General features: G+C 35.4%; 1 protein-coding gene across 2 annotated transcripts in view; it reads left to right on the top strand.

Annotated features, from left to right (window-relative positions):
• The window catches only part of FBXL13 (F-box and leucine rich repeat protein 13), a 251,841-nt gene that overhangs the window by 199,596 nt on the left and 26,274 nt on the right, over positions 1-25,971 (top strand). The window contains exon 18 of one of the 2 annotated variants that reach the window (XM_059396979.1): positions 21,238-21,321. The exons of the other annotated variant lie outside the window; for it this stretch is intronic. Within the exon in view, the coding sequence (XP_059252962.1) occupies positions 21,238-21,321 (84 nt within the window). The remainder of the gene's footprint in view (positions 1-21,237; positions 21,322-25,971) is intronic. 2 annotated transcript variants of the gene reach the window in all.

The raw sequence follows: 25,971 nt of genomic DNA, 5'->3' as shown, positions 1-25,971 counted from the left end.
CTCTATTCTGTTCCACAGATCTATGTGTCTGTTTTTCTGCCAGTACCATACCGTCTTGATGATGACAGCTTTGTAATAGAGCTTGAAGTCTGGAATTGTGATGGCTTTCCTTTTCAGCATTCTTTTGGCTACTTGAGGTCTTTTCTGGTTCCACATAAATTTTAGGATTATTTGTTCCATTTCTTTGAAAAAAATGGATGGTATTTTTTTAATAATATTTAATTTTTTTTAATAAACATATAATGTATTATTAGCCCCAGGGGTACAGGTCTGTGAATCGCCAGGTTTACACACTTCACAGCACTCACCATAGCACATACTTTCCCCAATGTCCATAACCCCTCCACCCTCTCCCTAACCCCCTGCCCTCGGCAACCCTCAGTTTGTTTTGTGAGATTAAGAGTCTCTTATGGTTTGTCTCCCTCCAGATCCCATCTTGTTTCATTTATTCTTTTCCTACCCTCCAAACCCCCAACGTTGCATCTCCACTTCCTCATATCAGGGAGATCCTATGATAGTTGTCTTTCTCCGATTGACTTATTTCACTAAGCATAATACCTTCTAGTTCCAAAAATGGATGGTATTTTGATAGAGATTGCATTAAACGTGTAGCTTGCTTTAGGTAGCATTGACATTTTCACAATATTTGTTCTTCCAATCTATAAGCATGGAACATTTTTCCATTTCTTTGTGTCTTCCTCAATTTCTTTTATGAATACTTTATAGTTTTCTGAATACAGATTCTTTGCCTCTTTGGATAGGTTTATTCCTAGGTATCTTATGGTTTTGGGTGCAGTTGTGAATGGGATCGACTCCTTAATTTCTCCTTCTTCTGTCTTGTTGTTGATGTATAGAAATGAAACTATGCATTAATTTTATATCCTGACACTTTACTGGATTCCTGTACAAGTTCTAGCAGATTTGGAGTGGAGTCTTTTGGATTTTCCACATAAAGTATCACATCATCTGCAAAGAGTGATAGTTTGACTTCTTCTTTGCTTATTTGGATGCCTTTAATTTCTTTTTGTTGTCTGATTGCTGAGGCTAGGACTTCTAGTACTATGTTGAATAGCAGTGGTGATAATGGACATCCCTGCCATGTTCCTGACCTTAGCAGAAAAGCTCTCAGTTTTTCTCCATTGAGAATGATATTTGTTGTGGGTTTTTCACAGATGCCTTTTATGATATTGAGGTATGTACCCTCTATACTTACACTTTGAAGGGTTTTGATCAAGAAAGAATGCTGTACTTTGTCATATGCTTTTTCAGCATCCATTGAGAGTATCATATAAATTAATAATAATAAAATTAATAAAAAATAATAAAATTCTTTTATTAATGTATTGTATCACATTGATTGATTCAAGGATGTTAAACCAACCTTGGAGCCCTAGAATGAATCCCACTTGGTCGTGGTGAATAAATCTTTTAATGTACTTTTGGATCCTATTGGCTAGTAGTTTGGTGAGAATTTTCACCCTGTGTTCATCAAGGATATTGGTCTGTAATTCTCTTTTTTGATGGGGTCTTTGTCTGGTTTTGGGATCAAGGTAATTTTGGCCTCATAAAATGAGTTTGGAAGTTTTTCTTCCATTTCCATTTTTTGGAACAGTTTCAGGAGAATAGGAATTAATTCCTCTTTAAATGCTTGGTAGAATTCCCCTGAGAAGCCGTCTGGCCCTGGGCTCTTGTTTGTTGGGAGATTTTTGAGGACTGCTTCAATCTCCATACTGGTTATAGGTATGTTCAGGCTTTCTATTTCATCCTGGCTCAATTTTGGTAGTTTATAAATCTCTAGGAATGCATCCATTTCTTCCAGATTGTCAAATTTGCTGGCGTATAGCTGCTAATAATATGTTCTTATAATTATATTTCTTTGGTGTTGGTTGTGATCTCTTCTCTTTCATTCATGATTTTATTTATTTGGGTCCTTTCTCTTTTCTTTTGGATAAGTCTGGCCAGGGGTTTATCAATCTTATTAATTCTTTCAAAGAATGAGCTCCTAGTTTTATTGATTTGTTTTATTGGTTTTTTGTTTCTATTTCATTGATTTCTGCTCTGACGTTTATTATTTCTTTTCTCCCGCTGGGTTCAGGCTTTCTTTGTTGTTCTTTCTCCAGCTCCTTTAAGTGTAGGGTTAGGTTGTGTATTTGAGACCTTTCTTGTTTTTTGAGAAGGGCACATATTGCTATATATTTTCCTCTCAGGACTGCCTTTGCTGTGTCCCACAGATTTTGAACAGTTGTGTTTTCATTATCATTTGTTTCCATGAATTTTTTCAATTCTTCTTTAACATCCTGGTTGACCCATTCATTCTTTAGTAGGATGCTCTTTAGCCTCCACGTATTTGAGTTCTTTCCAACTTTCCTCTTGTGATTGAGTTCTAGCTTCAGAGCATTGTGGTCTGAAAATATGCAGGAATGATCCCAATCTTTTGGTACTGATTGAGACCTATTTTGTGACCCAGGATGTGATCTATTCTGGAGACTGATCCATGTGCACTAGAGAAAAATGTGTATTCTGTTGCTTTGGGATGGAATGTTCTGAATAGATCTGTGATGTCCATCTGGACAAATGTGTCACTTAAGGCCTTTATTTCCTTGTTGATCTTTTGCTTGGATGATCTGTCCATTTCAGTAAGGGGGGTGTTAAAGTCCCTTACTATTATTGTACTATTGTCGATGTATTTCTTTGATTTTGTTATTAATTGGTTTATATAGTTGGCTGCTCCCACGTTAGGGGCACAAATATATAAAATTGCTAGATCTTCTTATTAAACAAACCCTTTGAATATGATACAGTGTCCTTCCTCATCTCTTATTATAGTCTTTGGCTTCAAATCTAATTTATCTGATTTAAGGATTGCCACCCCAGCTTTCTTTTGATGCCCATTAGCATGGTAAATTGTTTTCCACCCCCTCACTTTAAATCTGTAGTTGTCTTGGGGTCTTAAATGAGTTTCTTGTAGGCAGCATATTGATGGGTTTTGTTTTTTATCCATTCTGACACCCTATGTCTTTTGACTGAGGCACTTAACCCATTTACATTCAGGGTAACTCTTGAAAGATATGCATTTATTGCCATTGTATTGCCTGTAAGGTGACTGTTACTGTATATTGTCTCTGTTCCTTTCTGATCTGTTACCTTTAGGCTCTCTCTTTGCTTAGAGGACCCCTTTCAATATTTCCTGTACAGCTGGTTTGATGTTTACTAACTCTTTTAGTTTTGGTTTGTCCTGGAAGCTTTTTATCTCTCCTTCTATTTTCAATGATAGCCTACCTGGATATAGTATTCTTGGCTGCATGTTTTTCTCATTTAGTGATCTGAATATATCATTCCAGTTCTTTCCAGGTCTCTGTGGATAACTCTGCTGCCAATCTATTTTTACCATTGTATATTACAGATTTCTTGTCCTGGGCTGCTTTCATGATTTTCCCTTTGTCACTAAGACCTGTAAGTTTTACTATTAGATGACTATTAGTGGACCTATTCTTATTGATTTTGAGGGGAATTCTCTGTACCTCCTGGATTTTGATGCTTGTTCCCTTTTCCATATTAGGGAAATTCTCTACAATAATTCGCTCCAATCTACCTTCTGCCCCACCCCTCTCTCTTTCTCCTTCTTCTGGAATCCCAATTATCCTAATATTGTTTCATCTTATGATATCACTTATCTCTTGAATTCTCCCCTCGTGATCCAGTCATTGTTTGTCTCTCTTTTGCTCAGCTTCTTTATTTTCTGTCATTTGGTCTTCTGTATCACTAATTCTTTCTTCTGCTTCATTTATCCTAACAGTAAGAGCCTCCATTTTTTTTTAAAGATTTAAGATTTTATTTATTTATTTGACAGACAGAGATCACAAGTAAGTAGAGAGGCAGACAGAGAGAGAGAGGGCAGCAGCCTCCTCGCTGAGCAGAAAGCCCAATGCAGGACTCGATCCCAGGACCTGATCATGACCTGAGCCGAAGGCAGAGGCTTTAACCCACTGAGCCACCCAGGCGCCCAGAGCCTCCATTTTTTATTGCACCTCATTAATAGCTTTTTTGATTTCAGCTTGGTTAGATGTTTGCTCTTTTATTTCTCCAGAAAGGGCTTTTATTTCTCCAGACAGGGTTTCTCTAATAACTTCCATGCCTTTTTCGAGCTCAGCTAGCACCTTGAGAATCATCATTCTGAACTCTAGATCTGACATATTACCAACGTCCATATCAATTAGGTCCCTAGCCTTCAGTACTGCCTCTTGCTCTTTTTTTGTGGTGAGTTTTTCCACCTTGTCATTTTATCCAGATAAGAATATATGAGTGAGAGAATAAAATACTGACAGGGTGGCAAGGATCCCAGAAAAATGTGTGTTAGCCAAATCAGAAGAGACCCCAAATTGTGGGGTGAATAAAGGGGGTAAAAAGAAGTTCAAAAAAATTAAAAAAAAAAAAAGAAAAAGAAAAAGGAAAAAATAGAAACTGGACCATTTTCTTACACTACAAAATTCTTAAAAAGGAGTTGATAAGTTGGTTGGGAAAGGAAAGAAAAAGAAAGTGGAGAGAATTTGCTCAGGCTGGATAATAGAACAAACCCCGTGCTAGATTCAGGGTATATTTTGTTCTATTAGAAGAAGTTGTACCCCAAAATTTTTTAGACGAAAAAACCCTCTGTGTATACAAAACATAAAGTTAGATACAATGAAGTATAAAATATGACTAGCATAATAAAGGTCCAAAAAGATTTTAAGAAAGGTATTGTTGGGTGCCTGGGTGGCTCAGTGGGTTGGGCCTCTGCCTTCAGCTCAGGTCATGGTCTCAGGCCCCTGGGATCGAGCCCCACATCGGGCTCTCTGCTCAGCAGGGAGCCTGCTTCCCCCTCCTCTCTGCCTGCATCTCTGCCTGCTTGTAATCTCTGTCTGTCAAATAAATAAATAAAATCTTTTTAAAAAAAAGGTATTGTTAAGATAAACTAGTTTTAAAATGTTAAAAGAGGAAAGAGTAAAAGTTAAAAAAATTAGAATAAGAAAGAAATAAAATTTAAAAAATTTAGCTAACTTTGCAAGATTAAAGAATCATGGGAGAAAGCCATGAATTCCATCCTTTGCTTTCCCTCCTTTGGAACTCTGCTGTTCTCCTTTATCAGTGAGCTTGGTCTTGGCTGGATTTTTTGATGATCTTCTGGGGGAGGGGCCTGTTGTAGTGATTCTCAAGTGTCTTTGCCCAAGGCATGGAATTGTACCACCCTTGCCAGGGGCTGGGCTAAGTAATCTGCTCTGGTCCCCTCTGCTCTCCGTATCCAGCCAATCAATCACCAACCCTACCTATGTACTTCCTAAATATTTCTCATACGTGTCCCTTCTGCCAACACTATCAAAACCTCATTTCTATCTCTATACATTCTACTCAGTGTTCTTCAGTGGCTCCCATTGCCTATAGCACATAGTCTGAATCACTTTGCACTGCACCCAAAGCCTGTCACATTCTGCCCTCCACCTTTCTCTAGCTTCATCCTCTATCTCCTTGGGCCATGCTATCATGATACAAAGTCACCTGTGGATCCCCCAATGTATAATCCTATCTCATATCTCCATGCCTTCCCACCTGCTTCTTTCTCCACTGAGAATGTCCATCTTTACCTTGCAAACACCTACTGAAGCTTCCAGCTGCACCTCAAAAGCTGAAAAGTGTCCCCTGACTTCTCTACAAATAGGCAACACAGACATAAGCACTCACTTTTCAAGTCATCCATGCTGCCAAGATACAGCATATGTACCCAGGTGTGTATCTCTTCATCACATCAACTATACCTCATTGAGTGCCTACCATGTGCCAGGAACTGTGTTAGGTAGTTTACATTTATATCTTACTCCTCACAGCACCCTGAGTTAACTATATTATAAACATTGTTTTAAAGACAGGGAAATAGAGGCACAGAGAGGTTAAGGAACTTGCCCAGGTATCCTAGTGGGGTGACACCAGACTAGAAGTGAATGTGCACTTTGCACTTATGCTTTTGGTAACTTTTTAACCAAGCAGTTTTGTTACTCTTATTATTGTTTTGCCATTAGACTGTACCTTGAGACCAGAACTATGGCTGTCAATTTAGTACTCCCAGAACCTTGCATAGTGTTTAATACCCAGCTGATGATTAATAAATATTTGTGAATGAATAGGAGTCTGTAAAATTGTATGTTTTACACTCGGTCATAGGCCGGGTCAACTTGGAGCATGGCCGGACACCAGAGAGATGGGAGTGATTGAGCAGAGGGGATAGGAGGAAACACAGAGAATGCCCACGTTTTTACTTGGTCAACTGCAGACATGGTGATACCGTTAACCAGAAAAAGAACCTAAGAGAGAGATTAGGACTTGGAAACAAAGTGCTGAATTCCATTTTAGACATCTTTGATTCCAGTACTAGGATGCATCTCTCTATATACTATGGGCCCCTTCAATCCTGAGTGACAAAAAGAAGACATAGCCATTTGACTTTTGAAATTTTTGTTTTTTGCTTTGTTTTGTTCCTCAGTATGTCTGGCAAAGGATCATAGGAATTAGGTACATTCAAATTCAACAATTAACTGAGAGCAGAAAATTTATACAAGATTTTCAACAACCTCTCCCAAGTTCTAACCTCTCTGTCACAACTTACATTTCATTTTTATCCTCAGAAGGGGGGTGGGCAGCAAACAAATAGAAGAATGAAACTGGACCATTTTCTTACACTATAAACAAATATAAACTCAAAATGGATGAAAGACCACAATGTGAGACAGGAATCCATCAAAATCCTAGATGAGAACATAGGCAGAAACCTCTGTGACATCAGCCAGAGCAACTTCTTGCTAGACATGTCTCCTCCAAAGGCAAGGAAAACAAAAGCAAAAATGAACTATTGGGACTTCATCAAGATAAAAAGCTTCTGCACAGCAAAGGAAACAGTCAACAAAACTTAAAGGCAACCTATGAAATGGGACAAGATATTTGCAAATGACAATTCAGATAAAGGGCTAGTATCCAAAATCTATGCTAGTATCCAAAATCTATAGAGAACTTATCAAACTCAACACCCAAAAAACCAAATAACCCAGTCAAGAAATGGACAGAAGACATGAAAAGGCCCTTCTCCAAAGAAGACCTACAAACGGCCAATAAACACATGAAAAAATGCTTGACATCCTTGCCGTCAGGGAAATACAAATCAAAACCACAACGAGATACCACCTCACACCAGTCAGAATGGCTAAAATTAACACAAGACAGGAAACAAGTACTGGAGAGGATGCAAAGAAAGGGGAACCCTCTTATACTGTTGGTGGGAATGCAAGGTGGTACAGCCACTCTGGAAAACAGGATGGAGGTTCCTTAGAAAGTTAAAAATAGAGCTACCCTATGACCAAGCAATTGCATTACTAGGTATTTACCCCAAAGGTACAAATGTAGTGATCAGAAGGGGCACGTGCATCCCAATATTCACAGCAGTAATGTCCACAACAGCCCGACTGTGCAAAGAGCAGAGATGTCCCTCAACAAATAAATGGATAAAGATGATGTGATATAGGGGTGCCAGGGTGGCTCAATGGGTTTAGCCTCTGCCTTTGGCTCAGGTCATAATCTCAGGGTCCTGGGATTGAGCCCCACATCAGGCTCTCTGCTTGGCAGGGAGCCTGCTTCCTCCTCTCATTCTCTTTGCCTGCCTCTCTGTCTACTTGTGATCTCTGTCAAATAAATAAATAAAATCTTAAAAAAAAAGATGATGTGGTATATATATACAATGGAATATCACTCAGCCATCAGAAAGGATGAATATCACCATTTACATTGATGTGGATGGAACTAGAGGGTATTATGCTGGGTGAGATAAGTCAATCAGAGAAAAACAATTATTGTATGTTTTCATTCATATGTGGAATATAAGAAACAGTGCAGAGGATCATAAGGGAAGGGAGAGAAAATGGAATGGGAAGTCATCAGAGAGGAAGAAAAACCATGAGAGACTCTGGACTCTGGGAAACTGAGGCTTACAGAAGAGAGGTGGGTGGTGGCATAGGGTAACTGGGTGATGGGCATTAAGGAGGGCACATGATATGATGGGCACTGGATGTTACACACAACCAATGAACTATTGAACACTACCTCTGAAACGAATGATGCACTATATGTTGGCTAATTGAATTTAAAATTTAAAAGCGGGGGGTGCAAGAAAGGAGGCTTCTTATGTTTGTTGTCAGGAACCTTTTGTTCTTTTTAGATTTTCATGACCTAAACCTCCAATAATTACATCAGATTTCTCAGTTATTCTAGACTTCTGGGTACTCCATTGCATCTTATTTCATAGAATGTGTTTTTTAATACACTGTATTCAAATATCAAATATCTTAAGTTGCACAGGTCATTTTATAGGTTTCTCAGCCAAGGAAGTCTAGGACCAAAAAGAAAATCATAAAAGTTGCAAAATTCAGAGGAAAGAGTAAGGTACTTAAATCAAAGAAAAGTCCATCATGAGCCATTTACCTTCAACCTGACTCTTTACTGAAACAAGCAGAAAGAGTAGGAAGAACCCATTAAAACTCTGTGGTTCCCATTTTGAATACTAGTCCTCTAAAAGTAACAATACTGAATTTGAGGTGCTTATGGCACATTCAAGGGTCTAATTATCAATTAGGAAAGATCTGGAGCTCAGAAAAGAGATCTGGGCTAGATGTAGAGACGGTTGACGTGGTTGAAGCCACAGATGAGATAGGAGAAAAGAGGTCAAGCTTAAGCCTCCAGGAAACATCAGTACTGATCTGGTGGATTTGAAAGATGAACCCACAAAGGAAAACTGAGAATGAAATTCCAGAGGCGTAAGTGAGGAAGGAGTTCAGGCTGTTATGAAGGGAATCAAGGGAGGTGGTGTTTCAAAAAGCAGAGTCAGCAAGGTCAAACTACACAGGTGGCTCAAGTATTACAAAGATAGGGAATACAAAGATAGGGAAGCATCAATTTTTGTAAAACAAAATTGCTTTATCCACGTGGATAGTTCTACATGGCAACATTCACAGCTTAGCATTTTGCTTGCATATTGGTGCTTTGTGCTATTATAGTTTTTGGAATGGACAACTGCCCAGAACTACTGTCGGTCTGTATAAAGGAATTAAGCATGGTGTTAATGTTTTATATAATTCTGTGTAGGTGTACGAAAAGACTTAATAATGGACACGTGTATAGGTTTTTCCAAATTATTCTAAATTATTTTTCACAAATGTTGAGAAATTTCATTCATTCATTCATTCATTCACTCATTCATTCATTTCACTGTCCCTTTCTTCTTTCTTTTGATACATAATTAGCTAGGTCCTATTATATTTAAAGTAGCAATTCTAGGTTTGAGTGTAAAAACAGGAATAAGACAAGCAGGCCTGCCTTGGAAGTTGTTATAAATTTCTCCCCCATCAATTTTTCTCTTCTTTTGAACTGGACATTTAGTTGTTTTGGCCACTTGCTTTCCATGTGGGTGGTAGCAATTTATGTTGCTATAGGCAATAAAATAAATCTGGTAGCCTTACACCCCTGTTTTAACTTCACAAAAATAACTAGGAATTAAAACTTTACTGTTATTTGAATTTGCATTTTAAAAAATCCTAATAATATTAATAATTTTGTCCTATACATGTTGCTTATTATTGCAATTATATTTCATCTTATATGAATTTTCTGTTGATACTCTTTACTCACTTATACTTTGGGGGGGTCTCAATACTTTTGCAATTTGTATGAATTGCTTATAATAATGTAGTTATTAATCATTTGTCGTATTTTCATATTTTCTCCATATCTTTACAATGGCTTATCTCACCATTGTGGAAGAGAGATTTATTTTAGTAATTTGAAAGCCTACAAGCTACTGCTTTTAAATTCTATTCAAGAAAAATGAATTAAAAGTTGAACAAACTATGAATCTTACGTAATTTTATGTAGGTTTTTTCTAAGAAATTGTTTCTTTAATCATATGCAGGACAGATTATAAAGTTTATGTATGCTTATTTACTCTTCTGGTGTGCCTGTATTAAAGTGTTGACAGTTTCAAACTGAAACATACTATAAACTAGGATGATCTGTAGTAATGTGGCTGTCAGATAAATTACACTGTATTTTATTCTAATGTTAATACTTCTAGACTGTCTTTCCAAACTTTACCTAAAAACACAGTGTCTCAGAAAAAAAGCCATCTACAAGTTTCAAAGAATAAATTACTTTCAGATTGTTAAACTTTGTTTCATCCCCATCAGTTTCCTTTATAAAATGTTTCATTTGTTTTTAAATTATGACCAAATATTTAGTCCTATAATATGGCAAAATATTGGTGTTTTTGTTTTCCTCGCTGTGTTGTCTTTTGCCAAAAAGTAACATAATCACACCAACCAAAACAGTAAATATATCTTGTATACGTGCTCAGCAGGAATTTGGAGAAACTTAAAGATTGTTAAGGTAACACAAAAAAATTAACTGCAATAATTGTTATGTCTAAAATAGTAATTTTATTCAAAATACCTCCCAAAATATTCAGCAAAACTGAAGAGAAATGATGGTAGAAAAGAGCTAATAAATACAGAAGTAAAGGTAGAGTGAGAAAAATCAGCATTTTGCAGCTCCTAATGAAATAAGTGATTTAGGCAAGGATCACCAATTAATGCTAAAACCACTGAAAGAAAGGTTTTTGGGAAACAGTATTCTTGTGGTCTCAAAGAATCACACCACAGATTATTTATTAAATGAAGAGTAAAAATATGCTCTACTGAAGGATCTATAGTCACCTCCTGAATCAAGTGAGTAAAAACATCTCCAATAATGGGACACCTTACATATGTGCCTCCTAAAGGGATGCAAGAGAACGTAGGTAGTATTCTTGCAGAATTTTCTTAATCTAGAATCTAATCCTAAGGAACAATCAGACAAATCTAGAATGTGAGACGTTCTAAGTAGTGACTGATCTGGGATCTTTAAAAGTTAATGTCTTAAAAGACAAAATTTAAAGAAAATAAAAAAGGCTAAAGACACATGACAACTAAATGCAACGAATGAACTCTGACTGGGTCCTGGAATTAAAAAAAAAAAAAACACCCAAATACTGGCTTTATATTAGATAGTATAGTATTACTGTTAATTTTAAGTATTATAATATTCTACATATATTATACTGTATATACACAGGAAAATGTCCTTATTCCTAAAGAGATACAAAGAGAATATTTAGGGATAAAGCATCATGAATATCTGAAACTTATTTTCAAATGGTTCAGGCATGTTTATAACATATACACACAAACACACACACATATATTTCATATTTACACATATATATGAAATATAGAAAAACTGCAAATATCTATGCATTCAACATAGGAGCATCTAAATACATAAAGCTAAGCAGACATAAAGGAGAAACTGACAATAATACAATACAATAATAGTAGAAGACTTTAACATCACTTACATCAGCAGATAGATGAACCAGACAGAAAATCAACAAAGAAACAATGACTGTGAATAAGACTAGATGGACCTAACAGATAGACATATCTAATCTTGTTATATAGATATATATAGACAGACATAGATATGTCTATCTGTTAGGTCCATCTAGTCTTATTCACAGTCCTTGTTTCTGGCTGATATATATAGATAGACATATATATATATATATGCATTTTTTAAAAAATACATAAAATACATGTATATATACATATATTTTACAAATGCACATAGAACATTCTCTAGGATAGATCATATGTTAGGCCACAAAACAAGTCTCAATAAATTTAAGAAGATTGAATTCATATCAAGCATCTTTTCTGAACACAATTATAAGAAAATTATAAGGAAAAAAATTACAAGAAATCAATTACAAGAAAAAAAATCAACTACTAGAAAAAAAACCTTTAAAAAAACCCACAAACGGGGCACCTGGGTGGCTCAGTGTGTTAAGCCTCTGCTTTAGGCTCAGGTCATGATCTCAGGGTCCTGGTATTGAACCCCGCATTGGGCTCTCTGCTCAGCAGGAAGCCTGCTTCCCCCTCTCTCTCTACCTGCCTCTCTGCCTGTTTATGATCTCTTTCTGTCAAATAAATAAATAAAATCTTAAAAAAAAGAGAATGGTATTCTTTAACAAAAAACAAAAAACCCACAGATGCATGGATGCTAAACAACATGCTACTGAACAACCAGTTGGTCAATGAAGAAGAGAAAATTCAAAAATACATGGAGACAAATGAGAATGAAAACACAACAGCCCAAAATCTTTGGGATGCAGCAAAAGTAGTTCTAAGAGGGAAGTTTATAGTGATACAGAAGTACCTAAAAACAAGAAAAATCTCAAATAAAGAATCTACATTACACCCGAAGGAATTAGACTAAGATGAATAAAGAAAGGCCAAAGTTAGTAAAAGGAAGGACATAATAAAGTATAGAGTGGAACTAAATGAAATAGACCCCCCTCCCAATAGAAAAAAAAAAAAAACAAAAGCAAAAGCTGGTTCTTTGAAAAGATAACCAAAATTGACAAACTTTTAGCTAGGCACATCAAAAAAGAAAGAGAGAGGACTAAAATATTTCCAGAAATGAAAGAGAAGAGCAACTAACAATACAGATATAAGAGAATACTATGAAACATTATATGCCAACATATTGGACAACTTAGAAGAAATGAAGGAACTCCTAGAAAATTACAATCTTCCAAAACACAGAATGAGGATGAAATAGAAACTTTGAGCAGACTGATTTTGACTAATAAAATTGAATTGGTAATCAAAAAACTCCCAACAAACAAAAGCCCAAGAAAAGATGACATCACAGATGAATTCTACCAAACAAACAAAAATAGTTATTCTTCTCAAACTATTCCAAAAATAGAAGGGGAAGGAAAACTTACAAATTCATTCTATGATGCCACTATTACCCTGATACCAAAACCAGACAAAGACACTGCAAAGAAAGAAAAGAAAAGAAGAAAAGACTACAGGCTAATATCACTGATGAACATGGATGTATAAATCCTCAACAAAATATTAGCAACCTAAACTTAATGATACATTTATACCAGGGATGGAAGGATGGTTTAATATTTGCAAACCAATCAATGAGATACATCACATTTAGTTTTCTCTTAATTTTTAATTTTTTTAATTAACATATAATGTATTATTAGCCCCAGGGGTACAGGTCTGTGAATCGCCAGGTTTACACACTTCACAGCACTGACCATAGCACATACCTTCCCCAATGTCCATAACCCCACCACCCTCTCCCGATACATCACATTTAGAAGAGGAAGGATATAATCCATATGATCATCTTAATAAATGCAGAAAACACTTTGACAAAATACACCTGTTCATGATGAAAATTTTCAACAATGTGAGTTTAGAGGGAACATACCTCAACATAATAAAGGCCATATATGAGAAACCTAAAGAACCATCATATTCCATGGTGAAAAACTACAAGCTTTTCCTCTAAGATGAAGAACAAGACAAAGATGTCCACTCCTACCACTTTTATTCAACATAGTACTAGAAGACCTAGCCATAGCAATCAGACAAGAAAAAGAAATAGAAGGTATCCAGATTGGTAAGGAAAAATTAAGATTGTCACTATTTGCACATGATACAACACTGTATATAGAAAACCCTAAAGATTCCACTCAAAGATTATTAGAAGTAATAAATGAATTGAGTAAAGTTGCAGGATACAAAATTAATATATAGAAAGCTATTGTGCTTCTATATGCTAATAATGAATTAGCAGAAAGAGAAATTAAGAAAATAATCCTGTTTACAATTCCACAAAACAGAATGAAATACCTAAGAATAAATTCAACCAAAGAAGTGAAAGACCTGTACTCTGGAAACTATAAAGCAATGATAAAAGAAATTGCAGATGACACAAACAAATAAGAAGGTATACAATGCTCATGGATTAAAAGAATTAATACTGTCAAAATACCCATATTACCCAAACCAATCTATAGATTCAGTGAAATCCCTATCGAGGTACCAATAGTATTTTTCAAAGAACTGAAACAAATAATCCTACAGGTATTTTGAACAACAAAAGACTCTGAATCACCAAAGCAATCTTGAGAAAGAATAAAGCTGGAGTTATCACAATCCCAGATATTAAGATACACTACAAAGTTACGGTAAGCAAAAGAGTATGGTTCTTGGGGCATCTGGGTGGCTCAGTGGGTTGGGGCCTCTGCCTTCAGCTCCGGTCATGATCACAGGCTCCTGGGATCAAGCCCTGCATCGGACTCTCTGCTCAGCAGGGAGCCTGTTTCCCCCCACTGCTCTCTATCTGCCTCTCTGCCTACTTGTGATCTCTGTCAAGTGAATGTATAAAATCTTTAAGAAAAAAAAAGTGTATGCTTTTTGACAAAAAGAGACATAGTGATCAATGGAACAGGATAGAAAGTCCAGAAGTAAAACTACACTTAATAGTAATTAATTCATGACAAAGGAGGCAAGACTATACTATGGGGAAAAAGTCTTTTCAATAAAGGATGTTGGGAAAACTGGGGAGCTACAAAAAAGGCAAAAGAATGAAACTGGATCACTTTCTTAACCATATATGAAAATAAAGTCAAAATGGAGTAAAGACCTAAATGTGAGACCTGAAACCATAAAACTTCTGAAAGAAAGCATAGACAGTAGTCTCTTGGACATCAGCCATAGAAACATATTTATGAATATGTTTCTTCAGGTAAGAGAAACAAAAGCAAAAATAAACTGTTGGGACTACACCAAAATAAAAATCTTTGGAGAGCAAAGGAAACCATGAACAAAACAAAAGTTCACCTAGAGAATGAGAGAAGATATTTGCAAATGATATATCAGATAAGGGGTTAATATGTAAAATATATAAAGAACTTATACAACTCAACACCAAAAAAACCTCAATGAATCCAATGGAAAAATGGGCAAAGGACCTGAATAGACATTTTCCAAAGAAACATAAAGATGGCTAACAGACATATGAAAAGATGCTCAACATTACTAATCACCAGGGAAATGCAAACCAAAACCACAATGAGATATCACCTCATACCTGTCAGGATGGCTAGTATCATAAAGAAAAGAAATAATAAGTATGGACAAGGATGTGGAAAAAACAGAACTCTTCTGCACTGTTGCCATGTGGGCATGTAAATGGTGCAGTCACTGTGGAAAGTAGTGTGGAGTTTCCTCAAAAAATTAAAAATAGAAATACCACACAATCCAACAATTTCATTATTGGCTATCTACTCAAAGAAAATGAAAACATTATTTGAAAAGATATGAACCCCTATACTTACTGCAGCATTTTTTATAACAGCCAAGATATGGAAGCAACCCAAGCATTCAGTAGATGGATAAAGAATGTTCCACACATAGTGGAATACACACACACGCACACACGCACACACACACACACAGAAATATTACTCAGCTATAAAAAAAAAAATGAGCTCTTGCTATTTGTGGCAACGTGGATGGGCCTAGAAGATATTACACTAAGTAAAATAAATCCAATAAAAACAAATACCATGATTTCACTTACACGTAGAGTCTTAAAACAAATTAACAAAATAAAACAAATTAACAAACAAAATCTCAAACATGAATACAGAGAACAAACTGGTGGTTTGTTCAGAGGGGAGGGAGGTGGGGGATGGGCAAATTAGGTGAAGGGAACTTAGAAGTATACACTTCCAGTTTAAAAAAATGCTTCAAGAATATGTGTATATATATATACATATATATATATATACACAAAATATATATACTATGTATATGATGTGTATACATATAAAACTATTCACAGATATATTAAAAATCAATGTATGTTCGTATACACACAATAATTAAGCAAAGGCAGCAATGTTTACAGTGAGTTTAGGTGAAGAGAATATAGGTGTATGACTCAGCTATATGCTACACACACACACACACACACCTATCCCAACATTTGGTAACTAGTTCATGGGTGATGTCTATCTACCTCAGCTAAATCATTCCAGATGTAAAATGGGGGGGATGGGGGAGAACAGTTTTCAAGGATTTGTTTGCTCTGAAATGTCTTATGTACGTGGAGCTGTTCCTGGCAGGGTTCAGTGTTCCCTCCCACAACTTCAAGTGACCCTAAACTGAACTACTTCCCAAACAATTCACACATTCCTAATGAAGTCTTTGTTCATGCTGTTTCCTCAGCCCCCAAATTCTCCTTATTCTGCTTGTCAAAATCTTACTTGTCTTTGAGGCTCAATTCAAATTCCCCTTCCTCCATGAAAATTTCTAAACCACCAGGCCCTGCTCTGTGGTCCTCACACCTTTCTTAAAACACCTGCTCCTTCTTTTTTGCATTATGTATGTCACTTATGTACTATAAACAGAGTCACTTTGTTTAACTCTATTGCACAGAGGGAAGTCCAAATTCTTTAGAATAATGTACAAGTCTCTTGGGACTTGATGCCTGCTTTCTTTTGAGTCTTATGTCCTGATGCTCCCTTCTGTGGACCTGATACCAGAGCTGTAATATAAACCAATTATTAGGAATTCCTAGGCCCATCAGATCCCAATCCCTCAGCTCCGTGGCCTGTGGAGGGGTAAACTGCTCCTTAGGATTCTCGAGAGCTCCTGGGGCTTACATTCTCATACAACCTGCAATCCTGCCTACCACGCCAGTAGCTTTCCTCTGTGTTTCACCCGATTGCAACTTATTCCCTTCCTATACTTTGGGAAAATAAACCAAAACCTTTCCAGCAAAACATTCATGAGTCTGGCTGACTTTTGAAGGAGGTTAAGGAGGATTTACATTTTCTTGGTTACAGCATCCGTAAAAAGAAGGAACGACCTGCCCTTTGCCCCAGGGAGGCCCAGTCATTCCCTTTTGTTGGTTCCTCATTCCTCCTTATTTTGGATTTATCTTCCCGTACTCCTCATTCCATCCCTTCCAGAAGTAGAAGTGTGGCACCTCCAGGACTTTGATCCCAAAACTTAACAAGTGTTTCAGAGAACACCTGATTTGGGGCATTATGAACCTTGTGGGGCCAAGTATTACATTTTACCTAGCTGGCTCTGATATTCTTTAGGTTATGAATCTGAAAAGCTTCTGAGTCAAAAAGCCATTGAAAACTGAATCCCGTTGACTGAAATAGTGTCTTTCACTTGTTCTGAGACGCTGGCATTCCACACTTGCACTCCTGCAGTTTTCAGTGGAGGCCTCCAGCTGGCTTAGAATTGCTGCTGCTCAGTTGCAAAGTTGTGTTTACTTAGAGCATTAAGGCCCTGTGATAACTTGTCTGGCACATTAGCATGATGACATCTCTTGCTCCCTGTTTTGCTAATACACTGGCCATCTAGGTCTGAGAAACTTCTGCATTCATCTTGGTCTGAGAGATGCTGTAGGACTATTTTTAATTTGTATTTAGCTATACGATTACTAGATCAATTTTTACAAACAACTTTACTGAGATGACTGACATACTGTAAACCTCAAGAATTCAAAGTGTACAATTTAGTGGGTTTTAGTATATTGATGATCGAGTTAGGCAATCATCACTACAATCAAATTCCAGAACGTTTTCATCACTTCAGAAGGAAGCTCCATTCCCACAAGCAGTCATTCCCTAGCCCCAACCCACTGTCCAGCCCAGCCTAGGCAATGACTAATCTGCTTTTTGGTTCTACGTACTTGCCTATTCTGGACTTTTCAAATAAGCGGAATCACTTATTATTTAATGACTTGGGTTTGGTTTCTTTTACTCATGTAAATGTTTATCTATATAGTCGTATGCATCATACTTGACTATTGCTAAATAATATTCCATTTTATGGATATAACACATTTTATTTATCCTTTCACCAGCTGATGAGCATTTGGCTTGTTTCCTTTTTTTTATTATGAATAATGCTGCTATGGAACATTCGAGTACAAGTTTTTTTGTATTGACATTGTTTTTTTTCATTTCTCGGGTGTATTGCTAGGAGTAGAATTGCTAGGTCATATGGTAACTTTATGTTTAATTTTTTGAAGAACTGCCAGACTGGATTTTCCTTATCTGTCTTTTTTAAGTATAACCATCATCATAGATATGTAGTGATATTTCATTGTGGTTTTGATTTGCATTAAGCTAATGGTTAATTATGTTACTTGATTAAATTTTGAGGCCATATGTTTTAGTGAACAATTGTAGTAATGAAATATAATCTTCTATTTTAATATTAACTTTTAGTAATCTTGAATAAAGTAGTAAAAAGAACTTGGACAAATGTTATACTTAGCAAGTATACCTCATTTCCAGTTCATTTAAAAAAAATTCTAACTTGACTATATGAAAGTTTAAAAAAAAAATGTGAAAACTCCAGAGATAGTTTCATAGGACAAATTCTCCATAAGCTAATAAAATACTTTTAGCTATTATGAGGTATAGGGCAATGAGACAAGCATTGCATTTCTTATTATTTTTGTTTAAACAATTTGGTTTCTGTTGGAATATCTAAACTCCAATTCTTCTAACATGAATAAAATAGCATCTACATCTGGAACCTAGACCACATCTGCTGGCTCCACAGGGCTTAGTAATTTTTTGTTTTGAAACAAGGAGGCAGAAAACATAATGTGTTCCTAACAAAAGAATCCACATTTGCAATAAAAATTTTAAAATGAGTGGAGTGACTTTATTTTTGGATGGTGTAAAAAACCATTGAAAGAAATTAGAAATTGCAATTTAAACAGTGGCTTCAATTAAGTAAATTGTCAAGCACTTCTTTCCCTGATCTGGATTTTTTTTTTTTTTTAATGAAAAGGCCTAATAAATACATCAGTGAAAAAAATAGGATATAATATTTTCATAAACCATTTTCAATTATGATCCAAGTGTTGTATTTAAGATCACTAAATGTAAACCAGTCCTACAAATAAAATTTTAAAAGGACAAACCAATGTACTGTTTCTGGTATTATTTCTGTCTGGCAACTTTGGGACCATAGAATGAAAGGCAACTGCCCTTGTCCACCTCATTGGAAGTCTAATAAAAGTGATCCTGAATGCAAAAACAGGAGAATGACATCTATGAGGCATATTCGTCAGCTCCCCCAGTTTAGTGGGGAAAGTACTGAGAAATGGAACGGCAGAACCACATATTAAAAATTTTAAGAACCAAAAAGTACAGTCATTTTTTTTTAAATAAAAAGAAACAAAGCTTTTAAATGGAAAAGGTAGGCTACTGATGAATGATTATTTGTCTGTAGGCCTTTATAGAAAGATCTGTTCCCTTTCCAAGCAATTAAACATAATAAAATGAGCTAAAGATGTCAGATTTTTTTAGGTTAGGCATAAACAAAAATTTACTGACAAATAGATTAATTGGCCATATGAACTGTCTTCAAAATAAAGTTTTAAGTTTAGGGGTTTTTAAGATTTGTTTATATTGGTTCAGATTATATGTACCTGGACACAGGAACAAGGAATTTTCTGGGTCTGGGATTCTGTCACACTTTTTTTTCCTTCTTCCTATGCTAGGTACTAGGGTAGGAGGAGGAAAAATGAAAAAGTAGCTAATGCCCTCTCTTTTATTCTTTTTTATATTTCTATTTTAAAAAATTTTAATTCCAGTATAGTTAGAATATAGTGTTATATTAGTTTCAGGTGTACATTACAGTGATTCAATAACTCCTTACATCACCCCGCGCTCATCACAAGTGCACTTCTTAATCCCATTTCCTACTTCATCCATCCCCCCAACCTCCCCTTCGGCAATCACTCTGGTAATCAGTTTGTTTTCTATAGTGAAAGTCTGTTTCTTGGTTTGTCTCTTTTTTTCCCTTGGTTCTCTTTCTTAGATTTTGTTTATTTGAGAGAGAGAACACAAGCAGGGAGGAGAGGCTGAGGGAGAGGGAAAAGCCAACTGCCTGCTGACCAGGTAGCCCAACATGGGGCTCCATCTCAGGACCACAGGATCATGACCCCAGCCAAAGGCAGCTGCTTAACTGACTGAGCCACACAGGCACCCCTGCTTGTTTGTTTCTTAAATTCTACATATGTCTTTCTATGACTAACTTATTTTGCTTAGCATTATACTCTCTAGATCCATCCATGGTGTTGCAAATAGCAAGATTCCATTCTTTTAAAAACTATGTATATATAATATTTATTTATATTGCATATTAGATATATGTATGTATATGTATATATATACACATACACCTTCTTTATCCATCCATCTATTGATGGACAGGCTGCTTCCATTATTTGGCTATATACTTATGAATGCACGGATCCCTTTTAATTTCTCTTGTTGTATTTAGATAAATATCCAGTACTGTAATTGCTGGATCACAGGGTAGTCCTATTTTTAACTTTTTGAGGAACCTTCACACTGTTTTCCACAGTGACTGCACCAGTTTGTATTCCCACCATCAGGGCAAGAGGAACCCTCTTTTTCTCCACATCCTCATCAACACTTGTTGTTTCTTGTGTTTTTGATTGTGGCCATTTTGACAGGTGTGAGGTGATACCTCATTGTAGTTTTGATTTGCATTTCCCTGATGATGAGTGATGATGATCATGAGTCTATTAGCCATTCGGATGTCTTCTTTGGAGAAATGTCTGTTCACGTCTTCTCCCCATTTTTAAATTGGATTATTCATCTTTTAGGTGTTGATTTGTATAAATTCTTTATATATTTTGGTTATTAATCCTTTATTGGCCAAGTCATTTGCAAATATCTTCTCCTATTTAGTAGGTTGCCTTTTAGTTTTGTTGGTTGTTTTCTTTGCTGTGCAGAAGCTTTTTATTTTTATATAGTCCCGATAGTTTATTTTTGCTCTTCTTTCCCTTGTCTCAGGAAGATTCTGTCATACTTCTTACAAAACATTAGGGACAACCTAAAATTTTTATTTAATAATGTTGTCTAGCCAAAGTGATTTTATAGTTAAAGTGTAAAGAAATACAAGATAGAAGCTATTATTTTTAGTTTACATAAATGGTCGTTATTTTATTAAAAATATACTAATTATAATCACAAAGTGATCTTTATATTAAATATTTTTAGATATAATATATTGGAATATATTTTGATTAATATATAATATTTAATAATATATTATAATATATAATATATATTTTAATATTATATATAACATATTTAATATATGTTAAATATATTAGATATAATATATTAGAAATATACTGCCTAAATTATAATCACAAAGTGATCTTTATATTAAATATTTTTAGGGTTTGATGATACTTTCCAGACATAAAAAATTAAAGGAACTTTCTCTATCTGAGTGTTATAAAATCACCGATGTTGGAATTACGGTAAGATAATAAAGGCCTTCTGTTAAAGAATTATGATTAAAAATTAGGCACAAATTAAATAAACTTTGTAGGTTATAGTAGAAAAAAATAAGAGGACTGCAAATGTATTAACTGTTAAGACAAAATAAACTCCTCTACTTTAGACAGGCCTCCACAGTTTAAGGTAACTAAAAGAATTTGTTTTCTTATTTTTCCTATCTACTCTCCCTTCCCAATGTTAGACTTATGGGATAAATAAAGATAGGTAGACATTTCACTTGGAGAAAGATGAAATGAAATGTGGTAAAAGTCTTCTCATATAAAGAAAATATTCTGTAGATAAAAATGTTATATAATCCAACCATGAAAATTGGGAGAGTTTGAAAAATTATACCAGGTACTTAACAATTAGGAACTTCAGATACTCAAACACAGTGGGTAGCATGTTTTACCATAACAGAAAGCACGAGCTAAGTAATTGGGTAGGATAGATGATTATGTGCTCAGCTGGTACTTTAAGAGCTCATGAGAAGGTAAATTTCCTAGATCTGGTCTTGAGGGATGTGCTAGGAGCCATAAAATAGCTATTGTGAGCAAGCTTCAATGTAACGTTTATTACAACATTACGCATCTCAGTATGCTGTTAAAAGAAGAAAAACCACAATCATAGGTCCATCCATGTACTGAACCAGGACAACATCTGGTAACCTATTAGTAAATCATGGAAGGTAACACTTTTAAAGAGAACCAATAACCTAGGAATGTGCAAACTGTTAAACACACTGGAAACTCCATTTAATGTGTCCTGAGAGTTAAAAACCTCAACCACTTATAAAAACTCAGGGCTAAAGTTAGGAAAAAAAAATTTTTTTCAAAGAAACTCTTACTGAGATAAAAGGATTTATGAAAGATAATGCAAGTTGATAGCTGAGAATTCTACAGAGTATCACAAACTTGAAGCTCTCTTCTGTGAATTGGAAATGGACATTATAGGAAGTTCAAACATGACTCAGAAGAGTGTTAAAATATTATATATTTTAAGCTATAGGATGCTGGGTCAAAAGGTGGTCTAGACTTTAGCACAGAATTTCAGACTTTTGCAGCTGAAGGAATCCTAGAACCATCTAAACCAACTCCCTAATTTTATAGGTGAAGAAATTAAAGCCGAGAGAGGTTAATGACTGTCCAAAGTCCTATACCTTTCTCAGTAAACTAATCTAACTACAGTTTTATGGAAATAAAGAGTAAAAATGGAAAATTCCTGTTCTAAATAGTTGACTGACAACATGGCTTAGTGGAACAAATTTGTTTTCAAATTATTTTTGCTGTAATTCATTATGTCTGGGCAATTAGTGGTACATAAGGAAAAAATGTAACACCATTAAGAAATCTCCCTTAAGAGGAATTAGTGTCAAGCAATGCCATTTTTTTCTCACCTTCAGACTCTGGGTGCTAAGGTTCTAACAAGTTCCCAAAGAATCTGCCTAGTAGTGCATTCAACTGTACAAAGAGTTAAAGAGAAGAAATCATATCCTTCAAAGCAAAATCCCAGAGAAGACTAACAACTTTCATGTAGGACAAGATTTTAACTCTACAGTACCAAAAGGGGTTACAAAACACTTACATGCCTGAAATCTACTAGGAGAAAAAGCTGAAAGTTTCTTCTAAGCCTACACAATGATTCACCCTACTGCAGTTCCTTTCAATTTAAACATACACTTGCATAAAATTTTATCCATGAATATGATCTAGTCAGGCTTTTAAAAAGTCTTTGACAAGGTGATAGAATAAAGGTTTATTAAGATAAAACATGTTAACAATTCTACTATTGTGTTATATTTCTTATATGGTGATCAATTACATTTGACCACTAACCACAAATCGTTAAGTAGTACTGAAACCTATCGCAGTGATGACAGGGCCTCTTAATATATACCACTTACTAACGGATTTTTAAAACGTTCCTTGGGATGAGAAAGTACTGATCAAAATATAAGGCTAAGTATTAGGAAGCCGGTGCATTTCTCCTTGACTCTATGGGTTCCAGGTGCTCTTAGATTTTAGATAAAAGCACTTCTTCCATATGCTAATCACACAATCATACAGATGAGTGAAAAAAACGTGATCTTGGGGTGCCTGGGTGGCTCAGTGGGTTAAGGCCTCTGCCTTTGGCTTAGGTCATGATCCCAGGGTCCTGGGATCAAGTCCCGCATGGGGTTCTCTGCTCAGCAGGGAGCCTGCTTCCCCCTCCGTCTCTCTCTGCCTACTTGTGATCTCTGTCTGTCAAATAAATAAATAAAATCTTAAAAAAAAAAGATGTGATCTTTTAAAAATTGATATATATTTTTCATCTAAACGAAAATAAAAAGGGGGAAAACAGGAGCATGGGAGTTACAATATTATTTAATTATTAGTTACACAAGACCAGCTATTCAAGTTCATGAAAAAATTTTTCCTCTTTTTCATCATCTCATTTTGTGCTCCCTGCTTTTGTGTGTGTGTGTGTGTGTGTGGCTGTTAACCAATTTTACCCTTGTAAGATTCCCGGGTTCACATTTCTGGGCATATAATAAAATCTTTCTCCTCTGTGCCTCCTCCAGCCCAATTATTAAGTCCAAAAAGAGATGAGACAAGGAAGGTAAAAGGAGAAAATGACACATAACCAATTTCACAATTCCTTATTTGGATTTATAAAAGAGAAGGGAGTCAGATAAGGTGATTGCATTGAGATATTTAGATTATCTAAAATTTTTCAACAATTCATTTTCTTGTTACTTCTCAAAGGTAAATATAGGAGATTCTGTTTTTAGCACAAGGCATTGAAACTTATATTCAACCTGATGATTTAAGAAAAAATGAGATAAACATTTTTTACCCTGGTTAGGTTTTGTAAGAGTCATGCCCATAATAAGAATAAAAAATTACCTCATTTTAGTGTTTTACTGGAAACCACAGCACATGCAGATTAAGTGTCTGGAGTCTCAGATGTACTGACTCAGGATCTGGTTTGAATTACTTCTTCCAACTTTGATTTTTTTTTTTCTGAGAACATTAGACATTCAATGATCATGTTAAACTAAAATTATTTGGTGCTCTTGAAAGGCACACACATTTTGGAAAAGATGTTTGATGCAGTCGTAACAAAGTATTTCTCAAGAAATCTTTCCCTTGAGCATTTAATTAGCAAACTGTCCAGTTTGGCAAAAGAATTGGTAATTTTTTAATTGGGATGTTGCAATACAGACAAAATGGAAGTTCTGTCTTGTTTGGATATAACCAATGGAATGAATACAATTATTTACTCTAATTGCTTTTTGCCCTTCTTTATCTAGTTTATATTTCTCATTCCCATTTTTGGGAATGAAGTATGCTGTAAATACATACTGTAATAATCATACATACAAATGTACATATTTTTCGCTATGTAGGTCATTTGCAGCTGGACAAATTTTTTTTTTTATTGTTCTGGTGTTGGTAGGTTGAGGTAGTTAATTAAGAAAGGGCATTGGAGGGGCGCCTGTGTGGCTCAGCCATTAAGTGTCTGCCTTCAGCTCAAGTCATGGTCTCAGGGTTCTGGGATTAAGCCCTGCATCTGGCTCCCTGCTCAGTGGAAAGCCTGCCTCTCCCTCTCCCACTACCCCTCCTTGTGTTCTCTCTCTTGCTGTGTTTCTCTCTGTCAAATAAATAAAAAAAATCTTGAATCAAAAAAAAAAGGGGGGGGATCAAGTTTAGTTATGGCTTACCACAAGGACTTACATGTGTGTATGCAGTGAAAAGCATGTGTATGTGTTTACACATAAATATGTATGGCAGTGTATACCTGTGTATAGCATATGTGTGCAAATTAAATGTGTGTAAGTTTTAGCATACATTGGATTGCATGTTTAGATGAAAACGTGTACATCTTTGTGTCTAGTTTATATGTAAATTAAATATATGTGCACATTTTAGTGTATGTTATTATACACATTTTTCAATGTGTCTGTATATTTATTATACCCAAATTGTATATAGAGATGCTGTGAGATTATATTTCTAGGCTAAGACCAGATAAATGGTGATCAATATTGAAAGCAAATCATAAAAGTTGTCTGTTAAAGAATGATCTTTTCGTTTATATTTTTATTGTAAAAATTAAATATCTATGTGAATTAAAAGTGTGGAGATTTTTTTTTTAAGTGTGGAGATTAGCGCTGATAGCAAAGGCAATGATATAATATTGGAAATGTGGGCCTAGCAATCCAAAGTCCTAAATTTTATCGTGATTCTTCCTGGCCACATAATCTTACGCAATTCACTTAGTATCATAACAATTCATTGCTCCTATAGTGGCTATAATCACGAGACAAGCAGGAACTATTACTCTAGAATAGGAGTCATCTTTTCTTGTTACTTTTCTATAACATTCTCCTGTAAAGACCACACAGCTTCCATTACAGACTTTGAAGGTGATACAGTTTCAGTCACAACTGCTCAGCTCTGCTGGTGTGGGGTGAAAAACAGCCTTAGACAATACATAAACAAATGACAGGGGTTGTGTCCCAATAAAACTTTATGGACAATAAAACCTAAAATTCATATAATTTTCACATGTCATGAGATATTATTTTTTGATTATTTCAACATTTAAAAACGTAAAAGCCATTCTTAGAGTGAAGGCCACACAAAAAC

Source organism: Mustela nigripes, chromosome 4, assembly GCF_022355385.1.
Source record: "Mustela nigripes isolate SB6536 chromosome 4, MUSNIG.SB6536, whole genome shotgun sequence".
NCBI lineage: Eukaryota > Metazoa > Chordata > Mammalia > Carnivora > Mustelidae > Mustela > Mustela nigripes.
The sequence above is the reverse complement of the archived record's forward strand: the minus strand, read 5'-3'. Positions and strand labels throughout refer to the sequence as shown.